Source organism: Primulina eburnea, chromosome 16 (assembly GCF_022965805.1).
Source record: "Primulina eburnea isolate SZY01 chromosome 16, ASM2296580v1, whole genome shotgun sequence".
Lineage (NCBI taxonomy): Eukaryota > Viridiplantae > Streptophyta > Magnoliopsida > Lamiales > Gesneriaceae > Primulina > Primulina eburnea.
The window spans coordinates 3886123-3905659 of NC_133116.1; the positions used below are offsets into that span (position 1 = coordinate 3886123).

The following is a 19537-nucleotide window of genomic DNA, read 5'->3' on the forward strand; positions in this document are numbered from 1 at the left end:
AAATCAATCGACACCGACGCAGTGCTATGTCCTGCGAAGGACCTAACTAAAATTATAATGTCAAAAAAGTAAAGGTATGGAACAAAGATGATCAAAATCATAAAGAAGCAAAAATATACAAGACCAATACAAGATTTGTCTCATTTTGACAAAAAAATGATTCGAAAACTGGATTATGTATTATTTATTATATTTATTATTTGCTAAATGAATTTTAGCATTATTTATATCAACATATACGGGGCTCTGGTCGAGCCTCCAAGATCGTCTCCGGCAGAGGCTTGAGTATGATCATTTCCTTTGGTGGCTCCCAAGAAATCCTTGCTTTCTTCTTGCTCACTACTCCCCTATGAAGTATTGCTCTTATACATCCCATTGCTCGAAATCTCAATAGTGTCCACAATATGGATGATATCGCATCCGGGACGCATTTCGCCGTAACCCAATTCACCTGATAGAAGACTTGCAACCCACCCTGGCACCATATTGTGGAATATAAAAGTGAGGGCAGTTATGTCTATACGAACTTCGACACCGAGGGCGAGCTCCGGCTGAGGGCATATGGGGTAATAGTTGATCTTTTTTTGCATTATGAGGTCCTCCATGCCTCCAACTTCCTTCTCTAGTCTGTCTTCTTCCAGTTTTAACTCCAGCGAGAGAACTGACAATATTGTTGTTGCTAGGCCTCTTAGTTGCTTTGCATACTCGGTTACCGCTGGACTGGAAATTTAACATATAATCACCAAATATCAATCATGGCAATTTTTAAAAAGATCGTATGGGGAGAGCAGAGCTATTCTTTAAAACAAAACATACAGTAGATCGTTGATTTCCTTTAAACGAAAAGTAACGAAAACTTACAAATAATCAGCGGGTTTTGCAGGCCAAATAGACATATTCATTTTGTCATCGAGATCCTATGTGGACACTATCTTCACATCATTTCAACTGGTAAGATTTTGCCACATATACAATTTCAAAAAAAAAAATTGAGGCATACATATGCATAGGCAAATCTTGACCTTCCATCCTATTATGGGGGCAATACCCACATGGATAGGATGAAATAAACCGAAAAATACAATGGAAAAAGTAGTCCTCCCACTCCAACTTCCCACTAGCGTTATTAGCTAGCTTGCTACCAAATGAGATTATTCAAGACTTGGGAACTGGACCTGATGGGTTTTCTTAATAGAACAACTAAAAGTAGAGGCCCATCTTCCTAAAACAAAGTAAAGGCCCATCAACCCTAATTTAGCATCGGCTTTCGAAATATTAAAGCCCATACTATATCGAGTTGATGGGCCTCTAATATTTAAAATATATTCCCAAAATATCCGTATTTGTTTTCGGCACGACTGACTAAATTTATAAAAAGAAAAATTTATTAACTTATTTAAAATTAAAAAAGATATTAATTAATTTATAATATTTTTAACAAAAGCACTTTCACCAAAAAAAAATCAATCAATCATACAAAACCGCAACACGTGCATGGGACACTCATATAATACAATGAATATATCGAGGTCAATTGATGTATGACTAATTTGGTCATATTAATCAGAGCTTATAATATAATCATCATTAATATATAATACCACATTAAGATTTGTAAAAACTCCAAACATCTCAAACAATTATGTGGTATACATTTCGAATTGTACGTTGAAAGTAGGGATGGCAACTTTCCCCACGGATTTGGGCCCCGCAGGGAAAACCTGAAACGGAGATGAGAATCCCCGATTTTTTCGAGTTCGGGTTCGGGTTTTAGTTTCCGCAATTGTCTGAGAAGTGGATAGTTTCTTGAATTGTTCGTAAAATAGAAAAAAGCCCATAACTTGAATGGACCCTAAAGTAATATCTAAAAAGTTCGGCAGAGTGGATATCAAACTCGAGGATTGCTATACTTTTAGAAAAAAATTTGTGAGTCAGTTTTACGATTCAATTTTATGAGATAAATATTTTATTTAGGTCATTTATTAAAATTATATTTTTATATCAAAAATATTGTTTTTTATTGTAAATATAGATATGATCAACTCGTCTCACAAATAAAGATCCGTAAGATTATCTCACAAGAGACCTACTCCTATAATTTTTGGTTCAAACCGATAGTTATTTTTTCCCAACAAAGCTTTGAAAAATATATTGTTTGGTTATTAGTTTGATCCTAGCATATAATTAGTAGCCTAACAATTGATCCAATTATTACAAAAGAATTCACGTCATTTTTCCATTTAATGCAATATACTGAATAACGTAAAAAAACACATGTGATATCTTTATATCATTTGAATTATATATTTGGACGTTACCTTGAACGTATAAGAGAAAAGTAGGTCTCTTATGAGAAAGTCTCATGTGTCTATATTCGTCGGATCTATATCCGTAAGACGGGTTAATCTTACTTATATATATCGTGAAAAATAATATTTTGATATAAAAACTAATGTTTTTTATAGGTTGTTTTTAATTGAAGAAAGGACATAGAACTTCAGCCTTGGCACGCCATGATCTCCTTTTTTCATGCCTTTATGACTTTAATTATCATCGTCCCACCACGCTCCTAATCATTCCTTCCATCCTTGCTTCTTACTCTTTACAGGTATAGCCTCAAATTCTTTATACTCCATTTTAAGGAAAACATTACTACTATATATATATATATATATATATATATATATATATATATATATATAATAATCATACTACTCTCCAATATTTAATTGGTGAAGATATAATTATCAACTAACAAATTAGTAACAACCAATAATTTGGCATAAGCAAAAATTTGTGTGAGACAGTCTCACTGGTCGTATTTTGTGAGACAGATCTCTTATTTGAGTCATTCATAAAAAAAATATTACTTTTTATGCTAAGAGTATTACTTTTTATTGTGAATATCGGTAGGGTGGACCTGTCTCACAGATAAAGATTTGTGAGACCGTCTCTCATAAGAGACCTACTCTTTGGAATATTGCTCATTTAAATTATCATATTAGCATTTTTTTAAAATTTTATTTTTTTTCCCGAACTGCTGACATGATATTAAAAAATTTAGAATTTTATCACATAATGTTAGTAATATCTAATATCATGTCACCATTTCGAGGGGAAAATGAGTTATATCGGAACTTGGACATGAAACATCTACCTTCTTTGGGTTGGGATATGCTTCTCGATATACTGGAACATAAAACTTTCACGTTCCTTCTATCTTTTCACATTGAGAAAGCTCCTTAAATTACACATTTGGCTCAATAAACAATCATTTCTGGCCTGTTTCCTCAAACATTCTACAGCTGATTAAAGTATACCTTAATTACATTCGAATAAAGCTGACTTTTTCCATGCTCAATCAAATTTTCATCAAAAATCCTTTCTTGCAAACAATATCACCTAAAATCCTTAAATGGGCATCTTCTTTTCTCTCACACTGATTCTTATATCACTAGCATCCTTGCAAACCATACGAGCTCAAACACAAGAAATCCAATCGGCCCGACTACTCGATCTTGTGATCCGGGATCACACATTCAGATCATACAACAAGAACTTCAGAACAGGCAAACTGCACAGAATCAACTTACCAGCAAATCTTTCGGGCATAAATGTCGACATCATAAGATACAGGTGTGGCAGCCTGAGAAGATACGGAGCAAGAATCAAAGAATTCCACTTAAACGTGGGTGTTGGTGTGCATCCTTGCATCGAAAGAGTCGTATTGCTCCGACAAAATCTTGGATCAAATTGGTCATCTATATATTACAACAACTACGAATTGACCGGCTATCGACTCATATCACCTGTTTTAGGCCTACTAGCCTATAACATTGGTGTGAATGGTATCATAAACTTAAGCAGTACCATGCCATTTGAGCTGGGAATTCAAGCTGGCAAAAATCCAATAATTATAGATTTTAGCAACACGACCTTATACAATGTCTCCACCGGGATCATCCCTTTATGTGCAAGCTTTGATCCTGATGGAAAGATGACACTGTCAAGCCAGATGAGGCCTAAGGTTTGTGTTGCAATGAGGAACGGTCACTTCGGTTTAGTGGTTGAGTCATCATTGGTGCCTTTGAAGAGAAGAGTTAGCAAGTGGAAGATAGCAATAGGGAGCTCGATCGGAGCTGCGTTAGGGGTATTCCTTCTGAGCTTGTTACTGATCGCGATGTTCATAAATGAGAAAAAGAAGGCAAGAATGGATGAATTGGAGAGAAGGGCTTACGAAGAAGAAGCTTTACAAGTTTCAATGGTTGGTCATGTGAGGGCTCTTACCGCTTCTGGCACAAGAACTGTGCCTGTGATAGAACATGATGAGTATAGAACAAATACTACTCATTCTTGATTTTCGTTTTTTGTAGTCAATGTGGAAGAATTTTAACTAGTCTAAATTTAAAGTTTCCCATTTTTTTAGATTGCAGAAAAAATTGTTGAAACTCCTAGAATAGATTTAGAGAAGAAATGGTCGAAATTTTCTGCTGGTCTGAGACTCATTTTTGTTGTACTGTTTTTAGATTATTTTTTTTAAAAAATAATACTTAGGGGGGTTGGTTTAGTTAGTTCTAATTCTCTTGAAAAGAATATTATTCATAGTTGCCGATAAACAAACGTGTTCATAGTGCCAAAGGATCGCAGTTACAAAGTAATTATTCAAACTAAATTTTATACAGCAAAATTAATTAATATTGTATACAGAAAAAACTGATTTCAATGTGTACCCAAAAGTACCAATTAATGTAATTGAAAACTTTCCACACAGTTTATACATGTTTTCTTTGAAAATTTATACAGGTGAAGAAAAGAAATGGAAGCCGTATGATAAAAGAAAAATCAATATCTTCAGCCATCTTCAAAAACTCAGACCAGTGGCCTTTTCTCCTCATCTTCATGGTCTTTGTTTTCGAGTGGCTTCTGCATGTCGCTGGCATCACACACTGCTGCTCGACTGGGAAGTTTACTTTCCGGAAGGAGCTTCAGCATGATTCCCATGGCGATTAAGATCAGTCCAGAACCATGTTGTTCCGTAAGCGGTTTCGTAAAAATGACGAATGACAACAGTAAAGTTACTGCCTTTCTTGCTGTTGTTACCTGTATTGAAATACACCAACTGTTAGAAAATGTATCTGGTTTCCTGAGGTCTTGTAATCGAAGAAAAGAAAGTGGCCCTTCCAAGAATACTTCGAAAAAAATTTCTAGGTAGGAACTGAGTTCACCATAGCTGTCGTGGCAGCACCGAATATGGCAATGAGTGATAACACAGAGACTTGACCAACAAACGTAGCCATCGATTCGAATACTAGCACGCCGTAAACGTAAGGATGCTGCAACACAAAAGCAAAGATGAAATGCAAGTAAAATTCGGGACTTCTGGAGGTAAGTGGATGCCTGAACGACTCGAAATGCTCAAAATCAACACTTTTAGATCATTGTTACTGGACGAAAAGCTATAGCTCTAGTCAACAACGAAAGTGCAAGATCGAAATCTTTTACAACATACGAAAGCTCAAACACTTCGATTCGATTGTTAGATTATCTCGACATCTACATAAGACAGTGGTGTCATAGTGGTGTCATGCAATATTCAGAAATTTACCAAATCTACTCTGTATGCCCATAACAAACTTTGTATCACTCACGTAACACTAGTGACTACCACGACCACCACACTATATAATTATGCATATCCATACCTGTTTTCCCGTTCACTAATTAGTAATGTCTTATTTACAGGCATTCCCAACCTAAATCTTTCTCGATTTCACTTCGGTCTACGGTACTATTGTCTGTTCTACGTGATAAAGAAATGAAACAAGCGGAATGAGGAACATGTTTCCGAGGAAAAAAGATGACGAATATTCACCTCGTAACAAGAGTCCCATGCCTTGAACAATTCCCCTGTCAATATCATTGGCGGCAACAGGAAAGGCAAACCAACCACCGTCGAACAAAATAGCATTTCCATCTATATAACAAACTTCTTAAAGTTATGCCATCCTGGTTTCATGCTGATGCATCTATAAAAAGAAAGGAGATAAACCAAAAACACCTGAGTAGTTTCGGGATTCATGGTAAAAATTGCTTCCTGAAGGTTACCAAGAAACGCATCCATGACCAGAGCACCCGTAATCATCACAATACCGATGGCACTAAAGTTTGGAGAAGTGTTGGCATCTGCTAAGGTGAAAAGAATTAAGCCAACAACAAGAAGTGTTGCTGAAATATATTCGTGAACAGGGTATTTTCGTCTCAAGCCCGGTATAAATGTACCCATCACCATCACTGGCAGCACCTGTTCTCCAACAAACAAAATATACACACGAACTCAATAAATTCATAATATATGTGAGTCTGAGCTTAAAAGAAACCCGCAAATGTGAAATATTAAACGACAACCAACTCTTAGTTACACCAATATACAAATCGGAGTCAAAAGAAATGCTGAACGTTAGATATTTGACAAATTGGTGTGAAAAGAAATGACTGAACATGACCTATTTAACGATCACCGACACTTCATAATACAAATACACGGGCGGGAACTTGGAAGAAACCTCCAAACATAAAGCATTCGACAAACACTAACTCTCAATTACACAAATAATAACTTGAAAGCAATGGCCAAATGAGAAATATATAAAAGGACAACCAGTTCTGTATGATATCAATATACAGATTCGAACTTCAAAGAAATTTCCAAATGCCAAGTGTTCAATGACCTCAACCTCTCCATAGCACCAACACACATCTTCTCCTTCATGGTTATGGAATTTCTGAATCATAAATTAAAATATACTTTGCAATGCGTTTGGATGCAGAAGTCTTTGCTGAAAAAACACTTTCATTTAAAATATAGTGTGTTTGGTTGTGCCTTTTCTAACAAATTAAAAACGTTAAAAAGGTCAGAAGCCAAAAATATTCTTCTAGACTTCTGCTTCAACTGTTCTTTTAGAAACTACCACATAATCCAAATATAAATTAAATATTTATTCCTGAAAAAATACTCAAAAAAACCTCGAGCGGGTACATACAAACTGTTACCAAATCATACTGGTTTTACTAACTAGCCTAGTGAACTGGAACTGATACCGTCCTGTAAGATACTGGTTCTTAAAATTTCGAATTCAGAACAGGTTCAAACCAGGTCAGTCCCATCTCTAAGCTGGCTTCAACTTGATAAAGCGATTTTTTAAGGAAAACAGAGCAAATTTGAAGTGAAAAGCTTCAGTATCGATGCTGGGGCTAGTTCAATGGTTTACTATATTGTATACCTTTGTAGACTTAAACATGATTTGTGCGGGATAATTAAGATAAGCCAAAGAACCCTTCGTTAGTCCATGAGAGCCCATAAGAACAGCCGATAACTTGACATATGTTTTCCATGGATTCACCATTTGCTCGGTCGTGAATCCCTGCAAATATATCAGCACCAGATATACGAAACCTTGCACGAAGGTAAAATACCATCCATAGCTGCAAAACATCGCAATTTGATGATTAAAAATCCATCGCCTAACACGGTTCTCGATCAAATATGTGCAAATTGAATGAGTTGAAGCAAGTACGAATCTGTGTACCTGAATTGTAAGCGATTGTATACATACTCCTGCAGTAAAAAATAGTAAAAACTGCATTTATTCTACCTTTGCAATTCATCAAATACTGTGCCATAAATAAAAGGTAAAAATTAGTAAATAAAATGTTGGCCACCTCCTGGAGTAGAAATTCAAATTTTCATGTGTAATCCATTAAAGATGTCAACTTTGGATATCCCTTAATATTCAAGTACGACAAAAACAAAATCTGTGTGAGACGATTTCACGGATAGTATTTTATGAGATAGATCTTTTATTTGAGTCATCCATATAAAATTATTATTTTTTATGTTAAGAGTATTATTTTTTATTGTGAATATTGATAAGATTGTTTCGTCTTACATATAAAGATTCGTAAAACTGTGTATTTTAAGTACTCCCATGAAAGCAGAAAATGTTGATTTATTTATTTTTTTGTTTTTTTGGTGAAGTCAGTAAAATCAATAACCAACCTTGGTAAAATAAAACTTTAATTAACGAGTTAAAAAATTGAATTCAAAACTAATTCGAAACTAACTTCTTTAAAAAAAAACCCGGACACTCATTTCCTTGTACTTACATAAGACAAGAACTCAATAAAGCCAGACCCGAACCCGCAGCCCCCCACCACAGAAAAAGAAGCAAAATCAAGAAACATCGTTGTTAAAGATTAGGAATTGAACTTTTATCTCCATTCAAAAAGGATTGTTAAGTCTGTACATATAATTTTCAAAGATTTTATTCAATCAATATGCGACGTCTGTATCTAGTAATGAACATTTAAAAATTTAAATTTACAAGACACTGTCGAATGACTCATAAAATATTCTGACACATTTCGATAAATATCGATTTTAACATAGTCAACACGTGTTTCAAAAACAGCGGTGATACAAGAATTTAATCAGTTTTTGTGAAAGGGAGACGTGGGGTTTAAATTTTTTTCCCCGAATTCATAAATTTAAATTATACTTTTGATTCAAAACAGCAGCAAAATACCTCACAAATGCCATTGACGAGATAACCAAAGAAGAAACCAGAGGAACAGATCAAGAACTGCTGCCAAGTGGGTCTATCTGTCAAAGATATCCCAAAGAGAGACCTTGCTTGATCTTCCTTCTTCATCTGTCTTTTCCCTCCTTACCCAATCAGAAACATGAAAAAATTGAACTAAAAATCCCACAACATAATTGATTTTTTTCTAATATTAGCGGGCTCTCTTTTAACTGTAGAGGAAGCAATAAAGGCTGGATTTTTATTAACAAAAAAAGGATTTATCCTGAATGGAAACGAACAAGAAAGGCATCAGAATCGAGCAAGCTTCACTGCCACTCTTTTTCTTTTTTTCGTCAATTACTCGTAAATTTTTGTTGAAACTTAAGGAAATTTCGTCTCGTGTGCAGCAAAGTAGAAGGATATTGAGGATAGAGAAACTCGTGAATCATCAAATTTGATTGTAATGTGAACATCCCATGATTAAATCGAGTATCAAAGTCAACAGATTCTTAAAATAATCATAAATAAATTAGACAGTCGGTCCAAATGAAACACAATTGAGTTTATAGCTGTCTGGTAGCTTTTCAAAAACACGGTTTGTTATTGTATTACGGAGATTGAACAAAAGATTATTTGCTAATTCACGTTTTAAATTTCTCAATTAATTCCATGGGAGCCTCGTTTAAAGTCTTTGCTTCTAACATTTTATTCCTTATTATTTCTTATGTCGGCCTTTATTTTTTTTTTCAAAATTCTTATATACAATCTCACCAGAACTTAATCAAATCGTTATTGGATTTCGAATACATTTATTTCACGAGCTATTAGAGTATGAAATTTACAAGTCATTCACGAACTATTGAACGCGAAGTTCACAAGACATCAGTGAGTGGACAGTCCAACACATAACTGTTGATTTGAACTTTGACATCATGTTAAGATCATGAATTTGAATCTAAATACCTCAAAATTAACTCGAAGATAGAATATTTTCGAAATTCATATATATAACTATCAATAACTCGATAAGACATCTAACATGATTATATAATGACTGGATTAATGATCTTGTGTGAGAGTTTGCGTGTTGCTTGCGTAACTCTATTAATTCAACTTATTTTGATTCGATTCTGATAATAATTGAGAAGTGCTTAAATCTTATTTTTAATAGCTTTCTTAACTACGAACCTCTCATTTTAATAATATATGTATTAGCTTTCACATCATTTTCATATTAAATTATGATTTTTTTATTATCAAATGAATTGCTAATAATTTGTATTTATTTCCATCTGAATTTTCTATGGGCTAATTTTGACCTAAGAAAAATATAACAAATTTATATCTAAAGTATTGTTTTTCATTGTATAACATATACTGATTTAAGTACAAAAACATCATATTTTATGTCAAAAATATTACTTTTAATGCAGTTTTTTTCCGACTACATCCTTTAGATAATAACAAAAGAAAACTGTTTGGGCTTCCAAAACTTGGTCAATCTTCATTAAAATAGTATGCTGCGTGATTTCCTAGCTGCTCTAAAGAAAAATAGTCCTAATGCATATATTTTACAGTAAAGATGATATGTCCCACATCCAAACAAAACTTCAAATTGAGTAGCTCCATAACTCCACTTCAGCATCACTTTCCATGTCATCCCAACTATAGCTCCTACCAAAGAGCTCCGGCGACATCAAAACCCCCTCACACATGTCTCCTACTATTGGTCTCAAATATATCCTTCTTCCCAAAACTATTTCTTGATTCCACTGCATCGATGACCATCACGTTCTCGACAATCCTCCGATCATCACCGCCGCCACTCGAGCTATCCTCCCCTGGTTTCGGCCTAAACGCCTCCGCCGCATCCATCGCGGCTTTCCGGATATCTTTGGCATCCTTGGACGAGGGAATAGGCAGTAGCGACACCGAGTCGGCGAAATTGAGACAAGCAGCATGGCCCCTCAGGGCCAATGCCGCCACGTCATGAGCTCGTGCCGCCATCTCTGCGGTGGGATATGTTCCCAGCCAAATCCTCTTCTGCTTGCTCGGCTCCCGCAGCTCGCAAGCCCATTTCGAGTTCCGTTGCCTCACGCCACGGTACACGGGGTGGCGCGTCTCCTTGAACTTCTTTCTCCCCGCGCGCTTCTTGGGCCGGCTCGAAGCGAGTATGACTTCCTCATCGGAGGGCACCTTTCTGTGCTCATTCATGACAAAGCTTCGTGATATGAGAGAAGCGGTCGATGCATTATAGTGTTGACTGGGGTCAGAAGTTGAACTTGATGAATCCATACGATGGATTTGACTTTTGTTTGTTGTATGGTATGTTGGAAAATTGGAGTCTAGTTATGAAAGAAAGAGGCTGAATATATACGTTTTGATTTATTTGGGCACACGTGGCTGACACGAACACGGAATACAATAATTGGGGAGGTAACTGGGACCGGTTCACACACTGTGGATTGAGTCTTAGTGACCAAGCTAATTGCTGTTAGCTATGTGGGGCTGGAGGACTAGTCATGAACTCCAACGTCAACCGCCTTTTTTATATTATACTTTTTATTTTTATCTTTATTTAGTATTTTTCAATACCTGGGACTCTTTGAAAATAATCTTATGATTTTTTTATGAAGATATGAATTCGCTATATTTACCTTTTTGTTGTGTGCACTTGATAAATTTCGGGCTAACATAATAATCTTCAAATCACATCCCGATATCGAGATTTTTTGATACCGATGTTGTTAAACAATCAAATAATCGCTAAACAACAAGTTTTGTAGACAGTATAACCAAAACCAGTTTATTTCATAAATACCATAAAACAAAACCTTTTCAATATAATCTCTGAAAACGATAAAAATTTGCGGAATCATTTACAACTTGAATTAAAAACTTAAAAGAAACATAATTAAAATAGACATCTTGATTCATCTCTATTATCAACCCCAAAACTAGTCATATTCTTCTTTTTTTCGATTTCGTCTTCTGACTTATCTATGCGAAGATAGAGTAAAGGGTGAGTGATATTATCGTCATTCAACAAGTGAGGGACGTTCGAGTCACATATATATACCAAATACACATGATCTTCGAAATAACATTCATGCATAGCATATTTGATATAACATATGTCATAATCATAAATGTAAGCAAAGCTTAGTCTATGCACTTGAAATTCCTCTAATTTCTGTAGTTTACTGATATCGGTTTATAATTTTACTACTCTAAAGGAACGAGACCATATAACAATTATAATCTCACTGTGTAAGAGCCATAGAATTATCGTATGTTGGGATTCTCACTTATATCCAGTTAAATTATCAAAGTGCTAAAACATAAATTACCTTCAACACAACGCGAAACGAATAACTCGTGCTCAAAAAAAAATTTTGAAAACCGAAACAATTCATACATAAATTATTTTTAAACATAGACCCACTTAAAAGAACAAGTGTGCCAAATTATATAAAAAGCCCACTTATCTTATTATTGCTTGAAGAATTTAAGGAGAATCACGCAAAAGGCACTTCCAAAACACGACAACACTTTGACCAGAAAATCAATCGTCCTGCAGGATGCTTGCTGACTTATTGATCCATTGGATCAGACTTAAACTTTCACAATTATGCCAACTAAATTATGAATGGTGAAGATCAGGTTTGAAAGTAGTTTTAACCTGTTTATGAACAAAAAAACGTAGGTATGTTGTTCTCGTCTAGAATCTAAGCAGGTTTTTTAAGGTATATACAGAAAATTAACCATTAGATTTAGCTAAATCTTGGATATTTATCTAAAACATAAGATATCATATTCGAGATGGTGAAGATTGAAATATTAGCAATAAAGAGGTGTAAATAATTTTCCAAACTCGTACAACAATTCGATACTCGGAAGAACTTTAACTCTAAAATTTGACAGTACTTTGAGTGAAGACTTTCGAAAACACAGTGATGGGACAGTGTAAATTTCAAGAAAGGGTGGGGATATTTATAGATGGTGATGTGAAAATCTTCTCATAATACGGTTGATATTTTTTTTCATAATTTTGAAATAATTATTCCATATATATAATCTTGCTAAATCTCAAAAACTTGGTCTCGATTTATGTAATTTCAAAATTATGTATTGTCTTTGTTGGTTGAACGTTGAATGATTTCTTGTACAGGTTCATAATGTACCTAGACTGCATTGAATTTACTAACTTTCTTGATTGGTAAAAGCTATCTCCCATATAATATTTTTTTTCCAAATTTTGATTGACATCTTAATTAGCCTAAATATCGAAATTATTGATTATTGTGTACTGCATTTTCGAATTTAATACATTTATTGACTTGAAAATTTCAAATACCATCAATAGTTTATATTTTCAAATTTATTATTATTTACAATTATACCGAAATTTCGAAAATATATTCTAATTAATATCTATATTTAAATAAATTATTATAAGCCAAAAACAGTTGATCTCACATTCCATAACAGGGATCGTTTCCTTGCAAAAATATGCGAGCCAAGTACAGCAAGATGGTGGAGTAGTTCAGATTATTAAAGATGGATGCCATCTGTTGTCGATCATGTTATCTCACAATTGTCTTTGATCTCTTTCCGGATTCCGAATCGCTTTTTTCAACTCAGGTATGTTGAAAGAAGAATAATTACTAAGAAATTTCAAACCACAAGAAGCTAGTTGTATCTTGTTTAATTTCTTTAATATTATGCATATACCAAAGTCTTTATTGGATAAAGCAGTAGTCCTGCTAATGTCATAATGTTTGCAAGAGATCAATTTTCTTTGTCAAACATTACACGGGCAAAGTTAGTGTTAACTGGCATAGAAGCTGCACCTCTCGGCTTTGGGTTTGAGCTTTCTGGTTGGCTCAGCAATTATATACTTCGAGTTCACAAAACCCTCTAGCAAGAAAAGGTTTAAAAAATGAAATGATCTGAGATGCTTACATGACATGAACTGGTAAAATCAAAACATTGAGTTTCTATACACGTTCTATATTTCAACTCAGCTAAAATTCTGTGTTCAAAGTTGGCAGAAATGTACAATCAGAACTACAAACAGAAAACTGGAATACACACACTAATATATTACAAAAACTTTTATGATACCGTTTCACCGAAAATTTTAGTGCTACGGATCTCCTATCCAATCCAACCAATGAAAAATATAATTTTTATGTAAAAATAAATTATTTTCTATTTAGATATGGATCGGGTTGACCCCTCGTATATTCACGAATATAGATCCGTGAGATCATAGCTCCAAAGAAGAAAAACTTGTAGTCTATAAATTACCCTTCTCAAGAAACTTGTCAGTTATGTAGAGGGTTAGGCCCTCCGGGGGTCTTGCGGAGTGACTCTCTATAACTTGAATCGTCTTCTCCGTTTCTTGATCCTTTCGGAGGCGGTGCAGGGAAATACCAAGAAAACCGAGACTTGAATTCAGATGTCGTGTTTAATTGCTTCCTAGTTTTATGAGAGGCATGGTGAATATCTCGACAACGCGAGAGATGGCTTGAGGAGATGAGTATCACCACAACGAGAACTTGGAGAGAATGAAATCTCATAATTTTAGCTGAAAATTGTGCAAGAAAGCTGATCAGGGTAGGTTGGACGAAGGAAATGTAGTTGGTTTTTTTTTTTTTGACAAAAATGGTGTAATAATATGGCATCGAACACGCATTTTCGATCTCCGGTCAAAAATTGTCTTTGAATATTTTATTTTATGCATGTAGGTAAATATTAAATATCATATTTTATATAAAACAAAATAATTTAATGTACTATCATTTCCCCATATTTTTTTTACGTACAAACTCTTTAATATTTATACCATTGAAAATTTAACTTAATTGATCTGAATATATATATATATAATGCCCAAACATTTTTTAATTTATATTGGATGCATGACTTGACTGGTTTGACTTTGTATCCATTTAAGACATATTGTCTAGTTTCACATTTCAAATCATATATTTAAAATTTTCTTATCATACTATATTTAACTTTTAATTATGTGAAAGATACATTTTGTAAGGTGAATATAAATATTCCATGGATTTGATATAATGGTTGAAACTATATTTTAACATAAAATTAAAAATAAGTAGAAATGTTCAAGAGAAATAACTTATATATATATGTATGTATATGAATTCTTATATGCTACATCTGGGATATTTATCTATCTATGATGTGGTTAAATGTTAATACTTAGATGATCATCAACATACATGTCAACTTTTATAAAAATGTGAGAGATTCATATGATCTAATAATATTGAAACAATGGGAAAAACACTCTCGATATAATATAGTTTAAAATATTAAATTTTTTTAAACAGATGAGTGTTTGCTTAATGTGAATGAAAGAATTATTTTCGTACATAATAATTAAGTACCAAATTTGAACAGGGTCTGTGTTGAATATCGTAGATATAACTTGTGGAATGAGAATCATTTATTTAATTATTCTTTTAACTCTCTTCAAAGATAAATTAGATTTGTTAATTATTATTACAATTAAAGGTTGACAATGAAATATGCCGACAGAAGAGGAGTTAACAAGCAAGTCTTGCACATGATATAGGGAGGCTTGGCAATAATATATACAATACTGATACAATAATTAAATATGATCGTGGATTTTTAGATGTCTTAAGTATTTATTTGAATTTGAATGTTCCCACCATTGATGATGATAATGATACATGTAAACCACTATGTGAAAAATGACATTTTACTTCGCCAGGCGTTACTTCGGCAAAAATAAATTAGGAAGTAATATATTACCAATAACTTCATTAATAACACAAGCGAAGTAAAATAAATTTTACTTCGGATGTTTAAAAACACAGGGGCTTCACTGTATTTTTTTTATATATTTTACTTCGGCATATCAATTTTGATGAAGTAAAAAATAATGAAAATACGTCTTAATGAAGTAAAAAGATTAAAACATGCGGCGGGTTTTTTAAACCGTCGCCAAATTTTTAATCGGCGACGGTTTAATTTAACCCGTCGCTAATTTTAGCGACAGTCAAATAAAAACGTCGCATATTTAAAACTAGCGACTGTTTTTTAGAAACTGTCGCTATATTTAGCGACGGTTGTTATTTGACCGTCGCTAAAAGTAGCGACATGTTAAAGTCAACCGTCGCCGATTTAAAATATGGCGACGGTTAAAAAACACCATCGCCATTTTCAAAAAAATTCCACCCCGCATATATTTCCCTCCATTTTAACCGTCGTCGATTTAAAATGTTGTGACAGTTTTAACTAAAACCGTCGCCATTTTCAAAAAAATTCAATCCCGCCTATTTTTCCCTCTATTTTCTTCCATCACTCTCTATAAATACATACAAATTCTCTCCAATTTATTCCACTTCACTTCACAACAATTAAAATTTTTTCTCACTTACACAGTTTTACAACTTCACAACACTTAAAATTTTTATCACTTACACGATTTTACAATTTCACAACACTTAAAATTTTTATTTCTTACACGATTTTACCACTTTACAATACTTAAAATTTTTATCTCTTACACGATTGTACCAATTCATAACACAGATTTATTAATTTTTTTATATTTTACCGCACCAATTCATAACACAGATTTATTAAATTTTTTTTTATTTTACCTAACATATTAGCGACGGAACACATATGAACCCTGTCGCTAAGTAGCGACAGTTTTTGATATAAATTCCGTCGCACACTAGCGACGGTATTTAACATGACTTCCGTCGCAATATAGCGACGGTTTTTAACATGAATTCCGTCGCTAAATAATAATTAAGAGGAAGTTATATAATATACTACTTCATTATTCACTATAATCGATGAAGTAAAACACATTTATTACTTCGACACCGGTCCAATTCTGGACCGGTTTTCCTCCCAAAACCGGCCAAAAGACTTCGGTATTTTCAATACTACAACTTCGGGTATTATGTGAAGTAAAAGGTACATCTATTACTCCACGTTCATATACTTCGGCACTTAAGTACCCTATTACTTCAGATATTATCTGAAGTAAAAAGTGATTTTTGACATAGTGAACTCGCAACCGTTACCTTTCGATCCATACTAGATAAACTGCACGGCAAAAATCATTTATAATATCTACTTGTCCTAGAAATTATTAGATAATAATAATCAAATTATAATCATTGATAAAAAGAAAATTTAGATATTCACATCTTTGGTATTTGGTATAATAGCGACGTGTCCTATTACCCGTGGATTTCTTAATAAAAAATAATATTTAAATAGATAACAGAAACAAGCAATCGTTAAAATTTAAATTGCTAAATTGTGCCCATTGATTTTTAATAATTAAAATACATTTACGTGATAAAATCTTTATATTTTAAGGATTGATTTGAAAATCTGTATCATAAAACTGATTTATAATATTTTCTTGTAGGCAAAAACTTGTGTGAGACGGTCTCACGGGTATTATTTGTGAGACGGATCTCTTATTTGGGTCACCCATGAAAAAGTATCACTTTTTATGCAAAGAGTATTATTTTTTATTGTAAATATGGGTAGGGTTGACCCGTCTCACAGATTATAATCCGTGAGACGGTCTCACATGAGACTCACTCTTTCTTGTAATAGTTTATGTTTTAAAAGATGATGTTTAAAATTCTATGCATACGTCTTGTTTCATTTTCTACCTTGAAAGTGAGACTGAATGATATTCAAGAAAATGAAATTTGAATCGCTTTAGTCAAGAAATATATGATTTTATATGTAATTAATTTGAAAGTAAGGTATGTTTTCACGGACGTGTTCTGACTCAATTAATTTCTCGCCACCAAAATTTAATATTGTGATATTTATATACCATCTCATATAATATTGTATTACACAATTGTGTCCCCATCTTCGACAACATCGACAGTTTTATGACCCACATGGCATTTTATTTTAATATTAGAGTTGACAATATATAAATATTTATTCATGACCATTTCTTGTAAACGCGTTGCCACAATATCTCAAGTTTGTAAGTTCCAAGCTGCTAAAGACCAACGTGTCCACACCATCTATTAGATGATCTCTATTTTAACATGTATTTTGATCTGTTTACGGACCCCATTAGAGCTATCAGGAGATAAGGTTGGGTGCATGTAGTTTCGAAATAAGTAAAAGTAAATGTATTGTAGTAGATATTCACCATTTGCCTGCGGGTGAAGTTATCTTATGTGATATGATGAGTTAATGATGCAAGGAATCTCTAGTCAGAACAAGAAATATGTTTTAGGGAAAGATGTTTTCCTAATTGCACATACAATGTCACTATTAATACTCAAAGATATATCACATCGTTGTCGAATTCATACGCAACTCTCGATATACTAATGATTGCAGATTCAATTGATATATATGTGCTGAAGAGACCGTATTGTATTCTAACCATAAATTAAGGTTTTTGTAGCCACTATCAGTGATATCTAAGGGATCATGAGGAGATACTGCTAAAAGATCTTACCATGATCCGATAAGTGCAATAAAAAATGAGTTCGTACATTCTTGATCAAGGGGTTGTTGAAAAGAATGAGGCTAAATTAGGGTGAGCACGAATAAAAATAAATACTATTCTAAATCACATAGAGATGTGAACTTACAACTAGTTGTATCATTGAACTATTGAGGTTCACACATATATCGGATTCTATGTTCCCAATGAGATAGTCAAAGTTCAAAGAGTTGAATTTGAAGACTATGGTTTGATATATATCAAACATGATAATAATGAGTATAAACATTGTTGGATCGTCGTTTAGGATAATAATGAGTTCACAATGATTTATTTAGTAAATTTAAATTTACTAATTAAATAATAATATAAAAATAGTGACTACTAACATATACAAAATTTTCACAAATAATTTAGAGGGGTCTATAATTAATTAACTAGTAAAATAATTAAATAAAGTAATATATCTATGTATGTATTTAATGTATATGCGTAAATATATTAATATTTATATATACATTTTATAAGGAGATATGAAGATGTGTGTATATATTATAAATATATCATACATTATCAACTTGATAAATACATGATAAAATATTAATATGAGACTAGGAGTCTGGTTACATAGAGCTTGTGTATTTATAAATATGGTATCAAGGATTGATAACATCAGTATTTAAACAGAATTACACAATACAAAAGTTCACCAAAATTCCTCCACATCCACTCAAAAAGCTCTCACCACTTGAAGGAATTTGAGAAAAAAATTCAGCCTAGCACTTTCATGTGCCGCTGTCTACCGCCGTTGCACCGACTCTGGATTTCCAAATTCGGGGATCGTAGTCTCAACGCAAAATTTGTTTGTGATTATTAGTGCAATCCAAACAAGGAATATAGTATCTGTCGTGAACTCAATTTGACGATCAAAAGGCGGAGATCTGTTAGAAATGAAAAAAAAAAAATCATCTCCACTAATCTCGGATTGGTTTGAAGTCTAGCGTTTAAAACACAAAAGTATAGAATCCAAACACGTATAGATGTTTGAATTACATACGATGCTTAATGAAAGTTTCGACCGTCGAAACTAAAAATTTAAAACCTCCATGGCGCCTGGAGTACGAGAAATCTGTACACCAACAATGGGCAGATAGATGAACAAGTTAACGTTTGGTACGTAGCAATGTCCTAAGTGGATGACAGACAAGTTAGCTGCTGATCCAATATTTCTGGAACTTCAAGTTAGAATCTTAACCAAGTATTTAAGTGGTCACAGTATTGAATTCTAATACGATCGAATCAGATTTAGTTCCAATTGCATTTGATCCAGGATCCAACCGTAAACTAAGTACAAAGGTAAAAGAGGCCAATGGGGTCTCAAAACTTCACCTTTCAATCCCATCTTAAGAGCAGTTTTCCGGAAAAGTGTAGGAAGCTTTGTAAA

At 33.5% G+C, this 19537-nt stretch overlaps 2 protein-coding genes and 2 pseudogenes across 2 annotated transcripts; 1 reads left to right on the forward strand and 3 right to left on the reverse strand.

The window, feature by feature from the left end:
- Positions 1-229: 229 nt before the first annotated feature.
- On the reverse strand, positions 230-911 carry LOC140817312 (anthocyanin synthase-like; annotated as a pseudogene).
- Positions 912-3176: 2265 nt separating this feature from the next.
- LOC140816732 (uncharacterized) lies at positions 3177-4571 on the forward strand. Its single transcript, XM_073176158.1, has one exon. It carries the CDS (start codon positions 3416-3418, stop codon positions 4355-4357), a length of 942 nt encoding a protein of 313 aa, XP_073032259.1. The 5' UTR covers positions 3177-3415; the 3' UTR covers positions 4358-4571.
- Positions 4572-4701: 130 nt separating this feature from the next.
- LOC140816730 (UDP-galactose/UDP-glucose transporter 2-like) lies at positions 4702-9094 on the reverse strand. Its single transcript, XM_073176157.1, has 7 exons — positions 8583-9094; positions 7587-7615; positions 7281-7482; positions 6059-6301; positions 5873-5974; positions 5226-5333; positions 4702-5100 (listed from the first exon to the last, which is right to left on the reverse strand). Exons 1-7 carry the CDS (start codon positions 8706-8708, stop codon positions 4870-4872), a joined length of 1041 nt encoding a protein of 346 aa, XP_073032258.1. The 5' UTR covers positions 8709-9094; the 3' UTR covers positions 4702-4869.
- A 962-nt stretch (positions 9095-10056) lies between these two features.
- LOC140816620 (dehydration-responsive element-binding protein 1E-like) lies at positions 10057-10920 on the reverse strand (annotated as a pseudogene).
- Between the last annotated feature and the right edge of the window lie 8617 nt (positions 10921-19537).

Coding starts and splice junctions, on each gene's coding strand:
- LOC140816732 (XM_073176158.1), top strand. CDS start 3,416: ATGGGCATCTTCTTTTCTCTCACACTGATTCTTATATCACTAGCATCC.
- LOC140816730 (XM_073176157.1), bottom strand. CDS start 8,708: ATGAAGAAGGAAGATCAAGCAAGGTCTCTCTTTGGGATATCTTTGACA. Junction 7,616..8,582: donor TCGTCAATGGCATTTGTGAG/GTATTTTGCTGC, acceptor TTTTTACTGCAG/GAGTATGTATACAATCGCTT. Junction 5,101..5,225: donor GTGCTGCCACGACAGCTATG/GTGAACTCAGTT, acceptor ATTTCAATACAG/GTAACAACAGCAAGAAAGGC.